Here is a 20,048-nt window from a genome sequence, read left to right on the forward strand (position 1 = left end):
TTGTCAGCCCAGTAATGATCCAAGATACTTTTTTTTTTTCTTCCTCCCTTTCATTTGTGCTGGAATAACAGTGATTTAGCAGCAGGTTTGACTTTATTGGTCCTTGCAACAAATGGTGGCTTTGACATTGCCTTGTGTGCTGGCCCTAATGGATGTGCACCCTTTGTCACCCTCAGGCTGTTGGTTCATCTGATAATACATTAACTATCCAGCCCTCTGGGAGGTTTCATATAAATAATACCCAATAATTTATAGGCAGCTCCTGTGGAAATACAAGTGGAAAAACATACACTTGAACTCATTTTTGTTTTCAGCTCTTTTATAGAAGGTCTGACACAGTCTCTGCACATCAAGGATGTCTGAAAAATCCCAGTATGCTTCATTTCTAAAGGGCTTTAAGACATTTCCTTTAAAAGGGTCTGATATGCCCCTCTGAGCAAGGCTGCACCTTTTTCCTTTCCCTCCACTACAATGCCTGTCACTACCACTCCTTTCTCCCTTGAGTAGTTCTGCTCTGGGGTGACTGCCTTATTTTCAGTCATGTCTTTAGAGTTTATCTCAAATTCAGGGATGGAAGGGTATAAATTAACAACCCATCAGAGGGTTTTAACTGCTGCCTGCTGCCGTGGTCAGTGCTCAGGGTGTGTGCAGATATTGAGAGGTGCTGTTTGCTCACCTGCCCTGAGTTCTGCTGCTCTCCTTGTCCCACCTGGCTTTGGAGCTGCACTGAAATCATCTCAGGTATCTGCAGAGAGGAACTGGCATTCTGGGAGCCTTGCCTAGAATCTTTAAGCTTAGAGCAATCTCTTCTAATAGCAGTCAATCCTAGATCAAGATCCTTTATATAAATACTTTCCATGGTTCCACAGAATGCTGATCTGTCTCCAAGTACAGTAGTGTGAGGTCAGATAAAAATAGGCCACCAAAGTGTGTCAAAGCCTTGGATAGATGGGTAAAACCAGAGATGTCCTGGGTACCTGCTGCATTTGGCTGGTTCAGCTGCTCCATCTTCAGTCCCACATTTTCATAACTAGTTCCAGCAAGCAGTCAGGAGGAGGAAATTTATCTTTTTTTAAATAATGAATTTAAAAATAACGTTCCCGAAAGTGTAATATTTCCTGCAGATTCTCACACTTGAGAAATTGAGGTCTGCTTCTGTATGTTCCCTGTTAGGAATCTTCATTTTCATTAAAACTGTAGAGATTTGAACACAGAAACTGAACCCAAGGCAGGTAATATTCATTAGCAAATCAGTGTTCCCTACATTTGGATAGCCTTTATTCATTTGTACTGCAGTACCTGTCAGGATTGAAGGGTGCTCTTCACTTAGAAACAAAGGAAAATTCCACATGGCTTGAGGTGCAAGGGTTTGAATCAAAGCCCATTTCTCGAGGCATTGCCTTCTGCCTTCCAGGAGGGAATGTGAAAATGCTTCACTGGATGAACTAATGCCCTGAAAAACCAGTAACTGTTAGTAAGAGCAAAACCAACAGAAACCAAACACTTGTAAAAAAAAATGTTACAATCAGCATTCAGACCTGTGTCCAGGGCCAAGCAACCTCAGCAGATTCTGCCCCGTGCTGAAAGTTCTCTCTGCTTTAATAGTTACTTGCTATGGAAATGTTTTCTGTTTCCAGCATCTGTTTCTTTTTATGCAGGATATCAAACCAGTCATTGATGGAATGGATGGAATTAAGATTTCTCAGGGGCTTGGACTCCAGGACTTTGATTTAATCCGAGTTATCGGCCGTGGAAGTTACGCCAAAGTCCTGCTGGTTCGGTTAAAGAAGAACGATCAGATCTATGCCATGAAAGTGGTGAAAAAGGAACTGGTCCATGATGATGAGGTAAAACTCTGGGTTAATTGCATTCTGTTACATGTTATAAAAACTTGGGATGCTTTAACAGAAAACATTCAGCTGAGCAAGCAGCTCGTGGGTCAGACTCTTCTGTCGTAGTTTTTCTGACTTTGGAACTCATTTGTCCTCAGCTTGTCTGAGTGAAGCAGCAGGAGGAAATCTGAGAGAAATGTCCCTTATTTGAATAACAGTTATTAATAGTTTTAGTAGAAATTATGTATTAAATATTCCAACCTGGACGTACTGATCTGTAAGTGACGAGATAAATGGGGAATTTGTGCATTTAATTTTGAAAGAAAACAAAGATGTTTTCCAAGGCAAAAGCATTGTCTGTGTGTCAGAAAAGGAGCTGGAAGTGTGTTCTTACAGGCCTGGTGGTGGAGCTTATGTGCAAGAGGCACAGTACTCTGGGATGTTTTTTCCATGACTTCAGAAATGATGATGCTGCCATTTGAGGTCTCTGGTTTTTCTGCTTGCCACAGAAATGCACTGCATTTCTCAATTCTTTTCAAAATCCGGTTAAAATTGTTTTAATACAAGATCTCAAATGCACAAGTTTGGGGGGAAAAAGAAAAATTCAAAAGGGGGGAAAAAAACCCCCTCAACAACCCTTCATCTTTTCCCTGTAATATTCACACTTTTTTGAAAGTAGGATGCTGGGGGAAAAAAGCCCAAACCACTGTTTTAAGTACTATTTGTGTTGGTAGTTGCTCTGGCTGTCATGTTTGCCATTATTCCAGAGGCTGGGATCAGTTCTTCTAAAATCCTCTGGCTTGCTCTTTGTGCTGTTTCCCTTTCTGAACAAAGCTCAGGCTGCTGTGTGGTTCCCTCACCCTTTCCTTTTGCCCTGTGTTTCCAAGAAGGCAGAAGCTGAAGTGCTGTTCCCTGGGTTATGCAGCAGCTTCTGAGAACCAGAGGTAGATGAGAAAAGGCTTTCTTGAATAGTGGCTCTCATAATTACACAGAAGATTGAGCTAATTGGCTTTTCTTTTCTCTGAGATAGTCTGCATAATGAAATTCTGGGGGTTGATAGGAAATTCTCTGAATTCTGGGAGCGCGTGAGATATTGCAAGTAATGGAAATTTCACCTTGTAAGTGTTTCATGGGGAAAGAAAAATCAATTACATAGCAAGGATCAGCGTGTTTCAATTGGCTTGTGCTTTCCAGGGAATGGTTGATAGTGGAGAGAAGTGAGACAGAAGCAAATCAAATACCTGGGCTTCTGCTGTGAAATTTTCCTGTGCTGAGTTTTGTTAACAGTGGTGCCCTAGTACAGTACTAATGCATGAGTACACAAGTGCACTGATTAATTAACTAACTGGGGCTAATTTAAAGAGAAGCTCATTCAGTAAACCCAAAAGGAAGTGGACATATTTATTGCCTTATTCAAAGTAGGATGTTTGGCTCTTGTTTGGATCCAGCTTTACCCTTCCAAGGGGTTGTATCTCCTTGAGTGTCTGAACACAAAACCCAACAGATTTATTTACTTTGATAGTAACATTTCTTGGTTTCCTTTGAGACTTGAGTTTCTCTGGCCATCCCTGCCAGGAAGGCCTGATTTCTCACTCTCTGTATTTGTCTCCACATTGGTTGGAGAGCTGGAAGTATCCAGGAGGATTTTTAGAATAATTATATTTCTAGTGTATTGGCAGGGTGACACATGAGCAGTGCATTGCAGGAGGAGTGAACTTCTACTGCTAAAACTGCCTGGAAGGTTTCAGTTGTGTGGTTACATGGAATAGTGCTTAAATACTTTGTTATCAGGCATCTGAGTTTGCAGCACATTCAGGCTTTGGTAGGTTTTTATGATGTGGTTTTGCACTGGGTATTCAGGACTTGCCCTGTTGAAGGATTAAAGGTATCTGTGATGCTTTTCATGATTTTGACTGGACCAACTGAGCAGGTTTTGGTAGTTTCATTGAATTAAATTTGAATTTCAGATGAGAAGATGAAGTTCAGTTTATGTGAACCTTTTAAAAACTGCAGATTCTCACTGCTTGTGTCACTGGCATGAGTTGCTTCAGCAGCTTTGGGATCAGTTATCTAAGAACTGAATTTATTTCCATGCAGCACAGTGAGCAGTGTATAAAATCCTGCAGATGTCTGATATTTGTAAGGGCTTCAATTCTGTGCAGAACTTTCTCAAATGGTTAAGAAACTTCTCCCTGTGTAGCCAAATGCCAATGTTTAATAACTTCCTCCAGGTTTTTAGGGGGTGTTGTCTTTCTGAAGAGCGTGTGACAGTGCTGGTGTGTGTGAGGCAGCACAGATGCTCAGTGTTGTTCTGGGAATACCCCCAGTGGTTATCCAGCAGGAGTTCTGATTGTTCAATTACTCTATTTCAGGATATTGATTGGGTACAGACAGAGAAACATGTGTTTGAACAGGCATCCAGTAACCCATTCCTAGTTGGTTTACACTCATGCTTTCAAACAACGAGTCGGTAAGAAAGATCTGAAAATTCTTTTGTTTTGCACCCCGTGGTCGTTGTGCTGAACTGCTCCTCCCCCAGCACAGTTCCTGCCATCCCCAGCCGGGGATGTGGGGAGGAAGCACCAGCTGTCCCAGGGATCCTCTGCTCAGCACAGCACAGGGGGGCAGCTCAACCAGGGCAGGGCTGGGGCAGGGCTGGAGGGAGAGCAGGAACAGGGGGAGAACTGAGCTTCCCAAGGAACAGCTCCTGACAATCTGCTGAGGAGGGGCCAGGGCAGTGCTCAGGAGTCTGCTGGAGAGTTCCCTTGGAATCCATTAATTGTGTTATATACTTTCAGATTGTTTCTTGTCATAGAGTATGTGAATGGGGGAGACCTCATGTTCCATATGCAACGGCAGAGGAAGCTTCCTGAAGAACATGCAAGGTACTTCCTACCCCACACCAAGGGCTTGGCTTGGGGTGGTTTGATGTTTGCATACTTAACAAAATGTATTCCATTAAAAAAAAAAAAAAAAAGAATGCAAGCTTGATTCTTAAGTTTAGAACATCCTGCCCTGGGAAAATATGTTAATTTAATTTTTTGAAGGGCTTTTTGAACTAGAGCAAGCAGTTAAGTAGTAGCAGTTATTCCTATTTACTCCTCTTTATTGCTTCATATTTAGGTAATGCCTCTTTGATCTGTTGATAGAAGGTGCAACTATTCTACTTAATTTGGTCTTATGTTGAATTAATATAGTGTTGGCAGGAGAAGATGAAAAATCCATTTTGCACTGCCCTGTGCTACACAAAGTCTCACTGTCACTCTTTTTAAGCTAAAAACACAGATCTTCCTTCCCATGCTTGGAATTTTCAGCAAAAGATAAAAGATAAAGAGCAAATATTTTCTTACTTAGAATAAAAAAAATAATTTCTCATATTTAATTTAAGGAATGGTCTTATAAGAGATCAGTGTCCTTATGAATAAGCATAGCTTGGTTTTGTTATGCTGTTGAAAGATAAAAGTTGACTGTAAAGTGATGCTCCAAGAACAGACATTTAAATTGCACCAGCTTTTGTACCACCTTGATGCTAATGTGGATTTTCTCCTTTTTAATTTCAGGTTTTATGCTGCTGAAATTTGTATAGCTCTAAACTTCCTCCATGAAAGAGGCATCATCTACAGAGATCTAAAACTGGACAATGTTCTCTTAGATGCAGAGGGTCACATCAAATTAACAGACTATGGCATGTGCAAGGTGGGGTTTTCTTTGTGTTTCTCTGTCTCTCTGTCCCTCAGCTGTAGATCTCTCTGATGCTGCATCCAGTGATGTTTAGAGAGCACTGAGAAAATGTATCTTTATCTCCACTCTGGTGTTACTGAGCCCAGAACTTGGCTGTGGAATGGGAAGTTTACTCTGAAAAAAAATACTGTTGAGTAGAACCACATTTGGAACTGGATGTGAGAGAAGGGTTTTTCCCCAACATCCATTTGAAAAGGACTTCCACACTGTTCAACTGATTTTTCTTTTTAAATGTATCAGTAAATAGTGAGCAAAATGTTGTTACATACGTGTTGTGACTCAGTTTTAATCAGCTGCTTTGCTCAGATAAGCTGTGGAGTCATATCCAGTTTTGATACTATGAGTATTTATTTTGTGCAAGGAGGCTCTTTAGACTCCCTCATAACTTGGCTTTTTAAATCTAATGAAGGGAAATTCCCAGAAAAGGGGATCAGCTTTTAATTTATGAAATGATTTCTGCACGTAGGAAGGTTTGGGCCCTGGTGACACTACAAGCACTTTCTGTGGGACACCAAATTATATTGCACCAGAGATCCTCAGAGGAGAAGAATATGGTGAGTTTTGACTACACAACTTATCATTACTGGAGTTGTGGCTTGTTTCAAATACAACCCTTTTTAGATTTCTACATTTCTGTGCTATTATATATTGAGAAAATTGAATGCATATTGTACAGCTTAATTTTTTCCTGAAATAAGAGGGTTTTTTTCTCTTGCAATCACTCACTTCAGCTTCTTTGTAAATCATACAAAACCAATGTGAACATAGCTTAAATCCCCTGGATTTCCACTGCAGCACTGTTGTCTGCAGGCACCTCTGGGGGTTCCCCCACAGGTTACCTTTGTAATCCCAGCTCAGCAAACTCGAACTCCCCCAGTGACAGTGACAGTGACAGTGTGCATGGAGTGAAAGCACAGAGTGTCGGGACTGTAAACCCGGCCATTAATCTTGGTTCTGGGAGCCTTAACACCCACTAATCTTGGCTCCTGGGAGTGTTCCCACCCCCTGGAGAGCTGGCTCAGACTGGGGGGGGGGGGGTGTGGGTGTGTTTGTGCACAGGGTTCAGCATGGACTGGTGTGCACTGGGGTGCTGTTGTTGGAGATGATGGGGTGTTTGTGCACAGAGTTCAGTGTGGACTGATGTTTGAGGTGATGGTGTGTGTAGGGTTGTGTGTGTGTGCAGGGTGGTGTGTGTGTGTGTGTGCAGGGTTCAGTGTGTGTGTTTGTGCACAGGGTTCAGTGCGGACTGATGTTTGAGGTGATGGTGTGTGTTTGTGTGTGTGCAGGGTTCAGAGTGTGTTTGTGCACAGGGTTCAGCGTGGACTGGTGTGCACTGGGGTGCTCTTGTTGGAGATGATGGGGTGTTTGTGCACAGGGTTCAGTGCGGACTGATGTTTGAGGTGATGGTGTGTGTTTGTGTGTGTGCAGGGTTCAGAGTGTGTTTGTGCACAGGGTTCAGCGTGGACTGGTGGGCCCTGGGGTGCTGATGTTGGAGATGATGGGTTGTGTGTGTGCCAGGGTTCAGAGTGTGTGTGCAGGGTTCAGAGTGTGTTTGTGCACAGGGTTCAGTGTGGACTGATGTTTGAGGTGATGGGGTGTGTGTGTGCAGGGTTCAGAGTGTGTTTGTGCACAGGGTTCAGTGTGGACTGATGTTTGAGGTGATGGGGTGTGTGTGTGCAGGGTTCAGAGTGTGTTTGTGCACAGGGTTCAGCGTGGACTGGTGGGCCCTGGGCGTGCTGATGTTCGAGATGATGGCGGGACGGTCCCCGTTCGACATCATCACTGACAATCCCGACATGAACACTGAAGATTACCTCTTCCAAGGTACAGCCCTTCGGGGTCTGGGGGGAGGGAGGAGGAAAATGGCACTTTGAATGGGGGAGGAGGCTTTCCCATCCCATTGTTATCCCACACTGCTCCATTGGGGAGTTGGGAAGCTGCCCACTCCTTAACAGGCAAAACCTTCTTTACACCAGTTACTGCAGTTCTGTAACATAGTCTGGCATGGTGTTTAATTCATATTAAATTAAATGCTGTTTAAAAACACCCTTTCCTATATACTGAGGACACTGAAAGTTTTATTTCCTGTTTACACACAGTAGCAAAAGATAATGAAGTTAACATGTCTCTTAGGAAATCTTCAAATGTCAGTATAACAGTGCCTTGAATTACTGTAGCTCTTTTTGTTTGCATTGTTTTAAATAATTACCTTCCCATTTCCCAGCTGGTACCACATTGAAATAATAACAGTGTTTGTATTGAAATCATGGTCAGTGTCACAGACCAAAAAACAATATTGCTGTTTTTTAACCTGTAACAGTTATTCTTGAGAAGCCAATCCGGATTCCAAGGTTTCTTTCTGTCAAGGCTTCCCATGTGTTGAAAGGATTTTTAAACAAGGTAAATAACATTCTCTTATTTTTAGCATCTGAGAGCTGGAAGTCAGAGCTTCCTGTTGAAAGCGATACAGTTAAGAAGTTAATCTGCTTACCATTAAGAAAATCTGTAAAACCTTGGTATCCTCCATGTTAAAAACCCCATTTCTTACTTGCAAATTTACTGAGGGAATTCCACAGCACAGACTTGATTTGAAAGCCTGCACTTAGTTGGGAAAAAGATAACTGTAGGTTTGCTTATAAACTCTTTTCTGTAATACTTATTGCTCATTTAATTAAGCTGCTTGAAATCTGTAGGACTATTATCATTAATGGAGAAGAGGACAGGAATTAAGCATTACTGAATAAATCTCTTTTATATTTTGAGAATTTGTAAAGTATCATTTAAAAATTAATTTTCCAAGAAACTTTTATTTAAAAAAAAAAAAAAAAAAGGAATGAGAATCCCTTGCTGGCTGTGATATATTCATCCCAGCAGCAGTTTGCACAGTCATGGGAATGCTGGAGTTGTGCATGTGGGCTTTGGGAAGGGTGGACTGCAGTGGCCTGCAGTGTGTAACAGGAGTGTGTCCCACAGGATCCCAAAGAAAGGCTTGGCTGTCAGCCCCAGACAGGATTTGCTGATATCAAGTCCCACACGTTTTTCCGCAGCATCGACTGGGATCTGGTAAAAACCACTGCTTGTGTTCTGGGCTGTTCCAGGGGAAGAGGCTCTTTCCTTTATTCACTGTGTGCGTGTGAACAACCCCACTGCAGCAGGGGGATTGAACTCCACAAGTGTAAAAGCTGCTCTGCTTTCCCTGGGTGGTGGAGAGCCAAGCTTTCCTTCATCACCACCATGGAAACAGCTTCATTCCACAACCAAAAATCTGCCTGTGCTTCCCAGCTCTCAGAAGGGTTAGACTTGGGGGGGTATAATTTCTGAAATATGAGTTTTAGGCAACACTTGAAAGCACTGGTGGAACCATTTGTTCCCTGGGTGCTGTTTGCAGGTTCTGCTGCTGTAAAATGTTCCCCACGTCCTCCCGGGTTCCTGCAGGTGTGGGAACAGGGAAGGACTGTCTGGGTTTGTGCCACAGTTCAGTGCCCCACTGTTGTGGGGGTTCATGTCCCACAGTCCTGCTGGCAAACATCCCAAGCCCCACTGAAGGAGGAAGTGTGGCCTGGCAAAGCCAGCCCTTTGCAATGCTGTCCCAGCACCTCATTGCTCCCAGGGATTAGAAACCTCCTCTGCCTTGCCAGGGAGGTTTGTAGGTGATTGACACAACCCCCAGACGGGGTCAAATGCCTTGAAATGCCTGAGGTACAACCCTGGGAGAGTTTGTCATCTGAAGTGTTTGTGATCTGCCTGTAGTACATTGAAATAAAAAGACTGAGTTTGCCAGTTCCATAACTCCTACAGTCAGTGGGGTCACTCAGGGTTTAGTGACCTGAGCAGGTGTGAGCAGCACCAGTCCCTTTGTTCAGGACGTGGTCTGTGAGCAGCAGGGTTGGTTAGGAAGGGTCTCTCTTGCTCTCAGGTTTTCTTTGGTAGTGCTGGTGTGAGGGAGGTGCTTGGATCCTGGTGGAGCAGATGACTTGCATTTCAGTGGGTTTGCAAGCATAAAATTGTATTGAAATTGGTTTTTTTTAATCTGCTGCTACTTGGTAATTGTGTTCCTTCTGTCTTCAGCATGGAAAGCATCCCAGAAGTGACATCCTAATGTTTGTTGGCACTTGAGCAATAAAACTGCTCGGTCAGGAGCACTTCCCTGTCAGCATTACATTTTTAATACCTAGCTAACAGTTGAAAAGGAGGGATGTAGTATTTCCACAGTCCTGGGGAGCACAGGAAGAGGCAGCAGTGCTGCAAGGACATGAAAGGTTCAGGGGAGAAAAAGCTGCACAGCTTCATCTCCCTTTGAAGCTGCTGCTCTGAACTTGGCTGCAGCTCTGCAGAGAACACACTGACTGCAGAAAGAGCTGAAAACCCCTGGTGTTTGCAGAACTGCTCCTGCAGGGAGGGCTGGCTGTGATTTTGTCAGCCATCCCTTGCTTTGTGTTCCCTCTAAAAGCCCAGTGTGATTTTTTTTTTTTTGGTTGGTACCTCTTGGTACACCAGGTACTGCAGCTTCTGTTCTGCTTTGCAGGGTTTTGAGGGAAATAGAGAAGACTGTTGCATTTGTATTTTGGTTATTGGTCTAAGAAATTCTTAAATACAGCTGGTACTTCTTGGTCACCATTTATGCTGATTGAATTTTTATATTTTCTAAGCTGTTTTTTTGTCTGAAAGCTTTCATATTAAATACCTATTTTTTAAAGAAACTGGGAAGATTGAGGTGATCTGTTCTGTGATATGATTAGGAGAGTGCTGCTCGGGAGGATCAACATGTCAGATAAATTTAAAGCTAAACTTCAAGTAAGTGCTGGGAAATACATTCAGGAGAAAATTAAAAAATATTTGGAAAGTGTTGTCAGTTATTAGAATCTTGTACTCACCCCCTCCATTTCAAAGAAAAAAATTTGACTTAAAAGCTTTTCCAACTCTTTTCAAGTTGAGACAGAAGGAAAGGAGTCTAATGCTGACTGAAAACTCCTTCTGTGAAGCTTGAGCTACATGGAAAAATAAATACAGGGAAAGGGAACACACAGAGCAGGAACATTTTTGCTGGTTTAGTCACCAGAGCTGTGTGTGGAGCTCAGGCTCCTCACTCTGCTCTCTGTGCTCAGGATGGCTCAGGGCTGCTGAGTGCACTCCTGAGTGCAGCCTCCCAGCTCAGGAGAGAATGAAATGGTTGGATTCTTTGGGGTTTCTCTTTTCAAGCACAGAGCCCGGGTTGGGTTGGGGTGTGTTACCTGGCCTGTTCCTCACGTTACCTGGGCATTCTGACACTGCTCTCCAGTAGCACTTAATGCAGTTGGGTTTGTTCTTGGGGGATTTTGTGACTATTCCATATCCTGATTTTCCCTTTCCCATGGAACGTTTGGCAGCTGGAGAAGAAGCAGACGACCCCTCCGTTCCAGCCGCAGATCACGGACGATTACGGGTTGGACAACTTCGACACGCAGTTCACCAGCGAGCCCGTGCAGCTCACCCCGGACGATGAGTACGTGCTGCTCCCCCACCCGCTGCTCAGCAACCACTTAACACAGAAACTGTGTCAAAGTCGCTGCAGAGAGGCTGTGCTTGGTTAGGGCATGGCTGTGCTACAGTAAATTACATTGTACCCTCCCTATCTTGCATAACTCACAGGCTGTTCCCATGAACTAAACCACTGCTTCCCTTTGTTTTTCAGAGATATCATAAAGCGAATAGATCAGTCAGAATTTGAAGGATTTGAATATATTAATCCATTGTTGCTGTCAACAGAAGAAACAGTATGAAGGGATGAGCTGGTTGGGGACAGTGTGACTGACATTAATTTATCCTTAACTCCAGTATATGCATGCGAGGCTGGGACTGCTCACTCGGGATGGAGACCAATGATCTAAAAACAAATGTGCTGCTGAAAATCAAAGAAGAGAAGAACGGTTTTGGTGGGTGTCCTCTGCCACTTAGTGATTCTTGAGTTCTGGGCACTGACACGACTGGCTTCGTTAATGAAGGAATTTGCATTTTGTGCCTGTTTCATGAAGGATTCAAACGTTCATTGCATCCCTGCAAAAGGAGATCATGAGAAACTTTTGAGATCCACACACTTTCTACAAACACTCGATGCAATGAGCTCCCAGTTGAAGAGTATTCCAGTGTAACATCCTGAAGAATAAAATATATTACGGTGGTGTTGAAGCTTATTTTTGATGCCTTTTTTCACAAGTGGTACCTGTCTAAAACGTCTCAGATATATTTAAAAGGAGTTGTGTTTTATTAGCAATCAAAACATAAATTTGGGTACAAGATTTAAGTGCCTAAATGGATAAACTGCATTGAAGGATTATTGCATATTTGGAACGTTCTTACACCTGGTAAGTTCTGCTTGTTAATATTAAGTAACCATTTCCATCTGAAACATACAGTTCACAGCTGCAGCCTGGGGTTTAGTTGCATTTTTACAGAATTTGGAATGCAGAGTGACTCCGTGAGATTAATTCCAAATTAGAATTTACAGTATCGGTTTCCAAATCTGTGGTCTTAAAACTCCAAATTTACCAAAACGTAGAGATTGAAGAGAACTAAATTTGCACACAAAGGATTTCTAAACATACTTAAGCAGTGCCTACACCTACAATGATCTTGTGTTGTATATTAGATTTTTGAAAAGTATTTTTATCAACAGTACAAATATTCAGAAGTAGAGCAAAAGCATAATAAAGCATAGCCTTAAAGTTTAAGTAGTAAATCTAGAATAACCATAAGATAAAATCCATTTTTCCTGATAAAGCACACCTCCTACTTCTATAGACTGTCTGCTTTCCTCAGTGTCCATTAATAACTAACCATTCTGTGTCAGGGAGTGGGATGGTTCCAGAAGTGAGTTTGCATCAAAGTGGGAAATTCCTTTACTGGAAGAAAAACAAACGCCTAAGAAATTGGAAAAAGCAAAAGACAACTATCCAGTCCCCTCTGGGGGAGAGGGGGGTGTCAGGGCAAAGGGCTGCTGCTCCCCCAGGGTGCAGGACTGAGCTCGGGGAGGGTCCGAGGGGAGCCCCCGGGGCTGGGCTGTCCCTGCTGCCCCGGGCTGGCTGGGGGGTCACACTGGGGGCTGGAGAGCCAGGGGGAAACCAGCTCTGTGGGCAGGAAAGGCAAGGGAAACCCTGGGCCCTGGCATCTCCTGAGGGGTGGCAAAGGCAGGACAAATTGGGACACTTTCACTTTGTTTCCATTAACCTCTGGTTTTCTCAGGGTACAGCATTGCATTAGGTGCTGAACATGACATCTTTGGGATTCACATCCGAGTCATGAGGTGCTAGGACCAGACTGCCAAAACATTGTTTGAAGTAATTAATCACTGATTAACAATCTGTTTTGTATCCCCTCATTAGCCACAATTATGCAGACCTGTGGTTGTTGAGTTCTAGGAATCCCATTCAGGTTTCAGTTGTGGGTTTCTCTGTTGGACTGTAGCTTTTCATATTAAGCAAGATGCGTTTTAATCAGCACTAAATAATTTAACTAGTAGGAAATATTTGCCTCAAATGCCTGGACTTTAGATACTTTATTATCTACTAAAGGCAACATTACCTTTTAAATGTAATCTGACATTTAATTACTCCCTTTTCCCCTTCTCCCTCTTTTATTTTATTTACCCTGAATAACTTTTCTTTCAGTGTTTTCAACTCCCCTGGTACTAGAGGTGATCAGGAGTGATCAGAGTGACTGCAGGCAGCTCATGAGTGCAAATGGGGCAGGTTAAGCTGTCCTTTGACATGCCAGGGCATGGACCTTGAAACTGGAAATATTAAGAAACGTGGGTTGGGGGTTTTTTTTAACCTTTTTTTCTAGGTTTCAGAACATTTTGGGAGGGAGGGAAGGAAGAACAGGAAGACACATTTTGCTAAACAAACATTGTAAAGACTACTTGATTTTTATTTAAGAATTTACAGGCATTTACAATGTTGCTGTGTTGCCAAATAGTTTGCTGGGTACAAGTTTGGTTGCTCATGTGCAAGTGTTTGAATAATGTTCTGTTCATGATGAAGGGGAAATTTTTTATATAAAGTACTTGTTTTATAAATAAAAGAAAATGAAGGATGTAATTAAATGTGTGGTTTGGAAAAAAAAATCCTAATATATTACAAATGGATCTGGTAATGATATATAGTTGTCTTATTTGAAATAGTAAATGAAATTCTAGCTAATTTAATGATTGTAAAACAGTAAATATGTTCTTGTAGTTTTGTATAATTAATTAGTTGGGATCTTTGCTGACCAGTTTTAATTGTGCAGAAGATGGTATACTAATCCATAACAGCTGAGATCATTTATATTCTTGCACATCTATTAAAGACTTTAATGAAAAAGTGAACAGACTGTTATTATTTATCAGTAAACTGGGCTGTGTCCAAGGTCTGAAGGAGACCCCCCTGTGAATGGAATCCAAGGAGCCTCCCTGTGTGTTGGTCCTGGATCTGTGTCCTGTACCTGCATCCCAGCTGGGCTGGAGGTTCTGAGCCCCGGGCAGGGGCAGTGACCTGGGGCAGGGTGTTGCTCCTGGACTCTCACCAGCCCTCAGGGCAGGGGGTGCCTTTCCCAGCCTTGCAGTTCCCAGGACAGCAGCTGAGCCTCCTGAGCCCCCTCCAGCCCCCCAGGCTCGGGGTGTCCCCTGTGCCACCCCGGGGTGTCCGGGGCTGTGTGGGACTGACACAAACCAGCTCTTGGCTCCGGGACTGCCTGGACCTCCCTGAGCAGTTCAGGAGACTGGCACAAGAGTTCTCTCTGCAGCTTAATTAGAGCAGTCACGTTAATCACTTGATTAACACCGATACTGACTTAGAAACCTACCCAGAAGGGTGTGAATTCAGCTGGGCTCCTTCGGAGACATGGAACCCACACCCCTTTCTGTGGTTTGGGGGGTGTTTAACAGGGCCACACCCACAGAATCAACGGTACAATTACACTTTCTTACTAAAATAATGAAAAATTCTAAGCTCAAATGACTTTTTAATTAAATTGATTTTCACAGATTACTGGCATTCTTTTCTAAGCAGGTAAACTTTTGGATGAGGGTAACAGTTGTCTCTCTTCTGCACTGAGAGCTTCCAAGCTCTGGTGCATCAGCCCCAGCAGGGGCTCCAGGGATTTCCAGCAGGACACTTTCTCAGGAGCACCAACCCTGATTTCCCTGGGGGTCTCCCCAGAGCACCATTTGCAGAACTAGAACTACTTTGTGTGCGTTTGAGAGGATTTAAAATAAAAAGACCCTCGGCACTTGACCTTCTGCTGAGTTACTGGTTTGTGATCCCAAAGTGTGAGCCGAGGATGTGCTTCCTTGACACATTTTCCCTTTTCCTTCGAGAAAGGTTCATCCTTGGCCTTGTTCCTTTGCTCCCCGTTCTCCTGGATTTACCACATGACGTCTTCTGCACTTTCAGACAAGCACCTGGCCAGGTGCCCATCGATGTCCAGCTGGGAGAGCCTGCAGAGACAGGGTTGGTGCAGTGAGAAACAGTCACAGCCCTTTACTGACGCTTCTTTCCCCTCCCTCTCCCACGTGTCCTTAGTGGGGGGTCACTGCTGTGCCCAGCAGAGCTGCGATCCCTGAGAAACTGCCCTTGCTGGTACCTGCTGCTGAAGGTTTTAAGGGTTAGAAGACCTGCCCCAAAGCACTTTTTTGGCAACTCTGACAGCCTAAGCACTGTGCCATGTGCTGACTGCAGGAGACAGCACAGTTCCTGCTGCAGAGCAGGTACTCAAGGTGTGAACTGGATTAAAGCAGGGAATTCTGACAGATAAGAAGAACTTTGCAGTAGAAGTTTTGTCTATTTTCATTATTTTGTAAATAGGGAATGCATCCAGAGCCAGGTGGGGGGTTGTTTACTGGGAAGTTATGAAAACACCCACAAAACAGAAAACCCCAAACAACTCACGTTCCACTGAACTGCATCAGGCACATGGGACAACTGTCAAGAGCTGAAGATCCTCCACTCTGGTTTTCCACCTTCTCCTCGCAGCTCCCGGCCCCAGGAAGGCTCCCAGGAGGCTCCTCCGCAGGCACAGCTCTGTCCTGCCCCGCTGGAACCTTCCCCTCCTGCGGCTGGAGCTCCTTCCCACCCTTCTCTCTCCTGCCTCCCCTGCTCTGTGCAGCCCCTGCCCGGTGCTGCCGAGGGCTGGAAGCTCTCCCAGAGCCCTGTGCCAAGGGCTGTGCAGAGCTCGTGTGTCCAGGGAGCTGACGTGGCTCGGGACTCGCTCCCAGGTCGGAAATGCCTTTTGTGCCTCCCCCAGCTGCAGTTTTGCCTCGATCTGTGCTGGTTCCCCTGCAGGTTTCCTCAGCTGTGGGTGACACACTGGGAAGTTTATCCGCTTGGCCCCATCCTGTATGTGACTCGTTGCTCTGGGAGCTGAAATCCTTGGGGTTCAGACATTGTTCTGTGTGAAAAGGTGGGAATGGTACCCACGGAAAGTCTCTCATTCCAGCTGTGAAGACCTCCTGCTGTGCTGGACTCCCCTCCTCAGCACCCTGCAGCACACACACCGTGACTCAAACAGATGCAGCTCAATCAATACACAAGGTGAACACACTGCAAATACTGAGAAGGCCGAGCTACAGCGAAGAAAAGAACATTTTATTTACGTCCCTCTCCAGCACCTGTAAAGCAATCAAGAGCTTCCTGGAGCTGATGGAATATGTGTCTTCCCTTAACATTTCTAACTGGGTACAGTGGGGACTCAGTATGTTTCAGAGACACTAAAGATAAAAACAACCACCTCAAAAACAAAAAGTACTTTGTAAGGGCTGATTTCTGCGTTGTGACCTTGCCCAACACTACGGGGCAACGTCAGGGTGGTTCCTGTGTCATTAACCCTCTGTTACAGGCTGCCTTTCCCACTTCCATTCCTCAGGAGGATCCTGGTGCTCGTGGCAGTCACCACCCTTACACAGGTCCCCTCTTCCCAGTGAAATGTTGGAAAGGTTTGCCATGCTGTGCCACATCCTTACATGTGAGATTAAAGAGCTGAAACCTCACAGCTCTGAAGGCTCCTTCAGGTGGTTTCCTCATCATCCAGGGCTGCCACTGCTGGACACGGGACACAAAGTGCAAAAACCAAGGATACAGCACTCTACCTTTTCCAAGAACTCCGGAAGGCTGGGCACTGTGTCCCAGTTTGTGCAGTGCAGATCCTGACTGATGTCTTTCAGTAACAAAACCCAGGTTTTTTCACGCTCATTTAAGTCTTCCTTTTCAAACCAGGGACGTCTGTCAGCTGACGTCCTGGAAAGACAGGCACAGTAGTTTGAGGGTGGGAGAGAGGGAAGAAAATGCTCTGCACTGGTATTAGTTTGCCTCTATTTTTCTGGAACACAAAGACATTATTTAACCTGTAAACTAATTTTCACAGCTTCCTAAGACTTATATAACTTGTGCTGCAATTAAAAAAAAAATCCAATTTTTTTAAAAATGACTGTATAAACATCCTCTTTTCTCCTTGTAACAAATGAGCTGTGGATATTTATTACTGTCTTCACTTCCAAGTGAAACAGTGAAGTGTAGATACTGGTTTTTTTTCTCAAATACTGAACTTGACACCTGCTGAGCACAGAAATCATGGAAATGTTTGCACTGAGGGTGGCAATTGCATTGGTTCCTGCATACTCCTGGCCATTCCCATACTGCCATTTGAAATTCTCTTTCCAAACGACTTGACTTAATGGATCCTAGGAAGGCTTTAGAAAGTTTAACTACAAGCATTAAAAGGGTTTTATGAGAGTAATGCCATAGAAAGACAATTCCAAAAGAAGGATGGATTGTTAATGTCACAATTCTGTTTCCAGCATTCCCACTTCTTCCTGATGTGTTTTCTCGGATCAGTGTCCAGGAATGAAGCTGCACTGGGAAGAAATTAGAAGAACTTAGAAAGTACAAGCCCTCAAAGAGCGGAGTGATGAACTCCCACAGCCTCTGTGGAGGGGACACGGCTTCAAACAAGAACCCAACCCCTCACTGCCTTCAGTCTGCAGGCCCGGGGCCCGCTGTGCTTTATGCTGCAGTTTTGTGTCTGTTTTTTAAAGGCGCTACAGGGGGTGTTTTATGAAATAACCTTTAACACAGTCAGTAATGAGATAATGAGACCCTGATCTGAGGGCTGGGGGTCGGGGGGGCCTGTGCAGGCCCGGCCCGGCCCGGGCGAGGCGCTCCAGGCCCCGGAGCCGATCCGATCCCGTCCGACCCCCCCCGGGCCGATCCCATTCGATCCCTTCCGATCCCCACGGTGTTTTTTGACCCGACCCGGTCCGATCCCCCCCGGGCCGATCCCATCCGATCCCCGCGGTGTTTTTTGACCCGACCCGCTCCGATCCCCCCCGGCCCGGACTCACGGCCGGCGCGGGGGTGTCTCGGGGCCGCGGGCGGGCGGCGCCGCGCGGGGCTTCAGGCGCAGCTTGGCCGCTCCTTCCTCCCCCATGGCCGGGGCTCCCCGCGCCTCGCCGGGGGACGACGCTGCGGGCGGCGAGGTCTCTTCCTCCCTCCTCCTGGCCCGCTGCCACGGCCGCGGCTCTCCGCCCTCAGAGCCGCCCTGACGGCGCGGGGCGGGGGTGGCTCTGAGGGCGCCCTGAGGGGAGGGCGCCCTGAGGGGAGGGCGCCCTGAGGGGAGGGCGCCCGCCCGCCCGTCCGCTCGCAGCCCCCGCCCCCAGCCGTGGAGCTGGGGGCTGGTCTGCCGCGGAAACAGCCCTTTTTGTGTTGGTTTTGCCCCTCGCGCTGTCTGTATTTGCAGCGGTTTGGTGCGCTCGGGAGTGCGGGCTCGGGGCGCTGCAGCCCCGGGCGCTGAGGGCACAAGATGGCGGCGGGGTCAGCGCTGGCCGCCATGGCCCCGCCGAGCCGCGGCCTGGGCCCGGTGCCGCCGCTGTTCACACAAATAATAAAGATTGGGAGCCACCGCTGGCCCAGCTTATCTTTCAGGAAAGAATCTGAAGTGATGCGGTTTGACGTTGCTGGCGGGAATGTCGCTGGGTGGCTCGAAATAAAGAGCGTGTTAGGGGTGGGTTTAAACGCTCGTCTGGCCTTCTCAAACACACGTCAGAGAAATGGTGACACACACTTCGTCCTCCAACAGTAGATGAAGGGATCACAAAGTGACTCTGCTGTTTAAATTCTTCACAGTCGATATGAGAATAACTGTACAAGGTAATAAAAAGTCCTGTTTGATAACAGGTGTTTATGAGGGAGAGCGGGGTACAAAGCGCTCCTCTTTTCCATAAAACCAGTTTATTATTGGTAAAAAAAATGAATCCAAGGTCACATTCCTTTTCTGCAACTGAATTTGTGCACCGCTGGGTGTCTGTGGGCTGTTTCATCCTTGAATTCTTCAGAGCGAACAGGAGGCATCACTATTGACTGTACTAAAGCCACACCTGTGAATTATCGTGTTGATCACACAGCCCAGCAAAAAATTATTCCTTTAACAGCTGACCTGACTTAAAACACGCCTCGAGCAGATCTGAACCTTGAAAGTGGCATTTTGGGAGTCAGAGTTCGAGATTCACATTTCACCTGGACTGGTGGATTCAACCTGAGCAGTGACAGCTCCAGCCAGACATTGGAAACCACATCCAGTGGTTTTCCAGCTGCAGATGATCCCGTCAGTGGAGCCCAAGATCCAGGAGGCTCAGCCCAGCTTTCACCTTTCCCATATTAACTCAGGTACTTCGTGTTTCTGTGAGTTCATCACATCTTTGACTCTATGTAATAACTAATTTCTTAACGCTATAGGAGCATTAATGGGTTTCCTTTTCGTGTGAGAGTGAGGATAAAGATGTTGGAAGTGGGAAGTGTTTGGTTACTGCTGGGATTTGTGTCAGTTTGTACAACAGACAGCCCAGCTGAAAAATAAAAATAATAACAAATAGTCACAGTAGAGTGCCAGCATTTCAGCTGTGTGACGGGTAGACTAAAATGAGAATGAAAATAGGAAAGAAATGACAGTGGAAAAGCCAATTGCTGTCACAGAGACTAACATTTTCCCACTTTAATATCTGTTACAGCTCCTGCAGTGCCAAGGGAACACCAGGACAGTCACAGTGTTCTGCCTGTCATTTTTGTCGCCATTTAGAAGCTGCTTCCCAGTGTGTGCAATGAAATTCCAGGAAATATGTCCTCCTCTCCTTATTTATCGGGAAAGGCGTTCTCCCAGAAGCTGCAGGTGGAACCAGGTAAGCTGAACAGGGGCAAGGGGTGAGTTTGGATCTGAGGGTGTTGGGCCTGCTGCGGAGAGGAAGGTGATGGCAGCAGAGATGGAGCAAAGAACGGCAAGAGGAGGGGTGTGTAAATAAAGCAAAAGTGGAGATTGGAGAGGGGATCAGCCATGGGAGTGGTGGGAAATGAGACAGAGGAGGGGTAGAAATTTGATTTCACAACTAGTTGAAGAAGTGTTTCTTGGGGGTTTTTTCTCAAGATCGCTGTGAATCGTGGCCCAGCGCTGACTGTGGCCACGTGGAGGCAGCAAACT

The 20,048-nt window shown here is 45.4% G+C and overlaps 3 protein-coding genes across 8 annotated transcripts in view; 2 read left to right on the top strand and 1 right to left on the bottom strand.

The window, feature by feature from the left end:
- Positions 1–13,914, top strand: part of PRKCZ (protein kinase C zeta) — a 35,816-nt gene extending 21,902 nt beyond the window's left edge. For all 6 annotated transcript variants that reach the window (XM_032708885.1, XM_032708886.1, XM_032708888.1 and 3 more), the window contains 10 exons: positions 1,659–1,847; positions 4,205–4,302; positions 4,631–4,717; positions 5,393–5,528; positions 6,040–6,127; positions 7,278–7,397; positions 7,894–7,973; positions 8,547–8,636; positions 10,940–11,055; positions 11,245–13,914. In XM_032708885.1, coding sequence (XP_032564776.1) covers positions 1,659–1,847; positions 4,205–4,302; positions 4,631–4,717; positions 5,393–5,528; positions 6,040–6,127; positions 7,278–7,397; positions 7,894–7,973; positions 8,547–8,636; positions 10,940–11,055; positions 11,245–11,332 — 1,092 coding nt within the window. In that variant the 3' untranslated portion in view covers positions 11,333–13,914. The remainder of the gene's footprint in view (positions 1–1,658; positions 1,848–4,204; positions 4,303–4,630; positions 4,718–5,392; positions 5,529–6,039; positions 6,128–7,277; positions 7,398–7,893; positions 7,974–8,546; positions 8,637–10,939; positions 11,056–11,244) is intronic.
- Positions 13,915–14,532: 618 nt separating this feature from the next.
- Positions 14,533–18,166, bottom strand: FAAP20 (FA core complex associated protein 20). Its single transcript, XM_032708901.1, has 4 exons — positions 17,923–18,166; positions 16,672–16,819; positions 15,476–16,065; positions 14,533–15,024 (listed from the first exon to the last, which is right to left on the bottom strand). The coding sequence occupies exons 1-4, from the start codon at positions 18,006–18,008 to the stop codon at positions 14,952–14,954; spliced, it is 897 nt and encodes a 298-aa protein (XP_032564792.1). The 5' UTR covers positions 18,009–18,166; the 3' UTR covers positions 14,533–14,951.
- A 1,478-nt stretch (positions 18,167–19,644) lies between these two features.
- Positions 19,645–20,048, top strand: part of SKI (SKI proto-oncogene) — a 121,941-nt gene continuing 121,537 nt past the window's right edge. The window contains exon 1 of the mRNA XM_032708884.1: positions 19,645–19,752. The gene's annotated coding sequence lies outside the window, so the exon portion shown is untranslated. The remainder of the gene's footprint in view (positions 19,753–20,048) is intronic.

This window comes from Chiroxiphia lanceolata, chromosome 22 (assembly GCF_009829145.1).
Source record: "Chiroxiphia lanceolata isolate bChiLan1 chromosome 22, bChiLan1.pri, whole genome shotgun sequence".
Taxonomy (NCBI): Eukaryota; Metazoa; Chordata; class Aves; order Passeriformes; family Pipridae; genus Chiroxiphia; species Chiroxiphia lanceolata.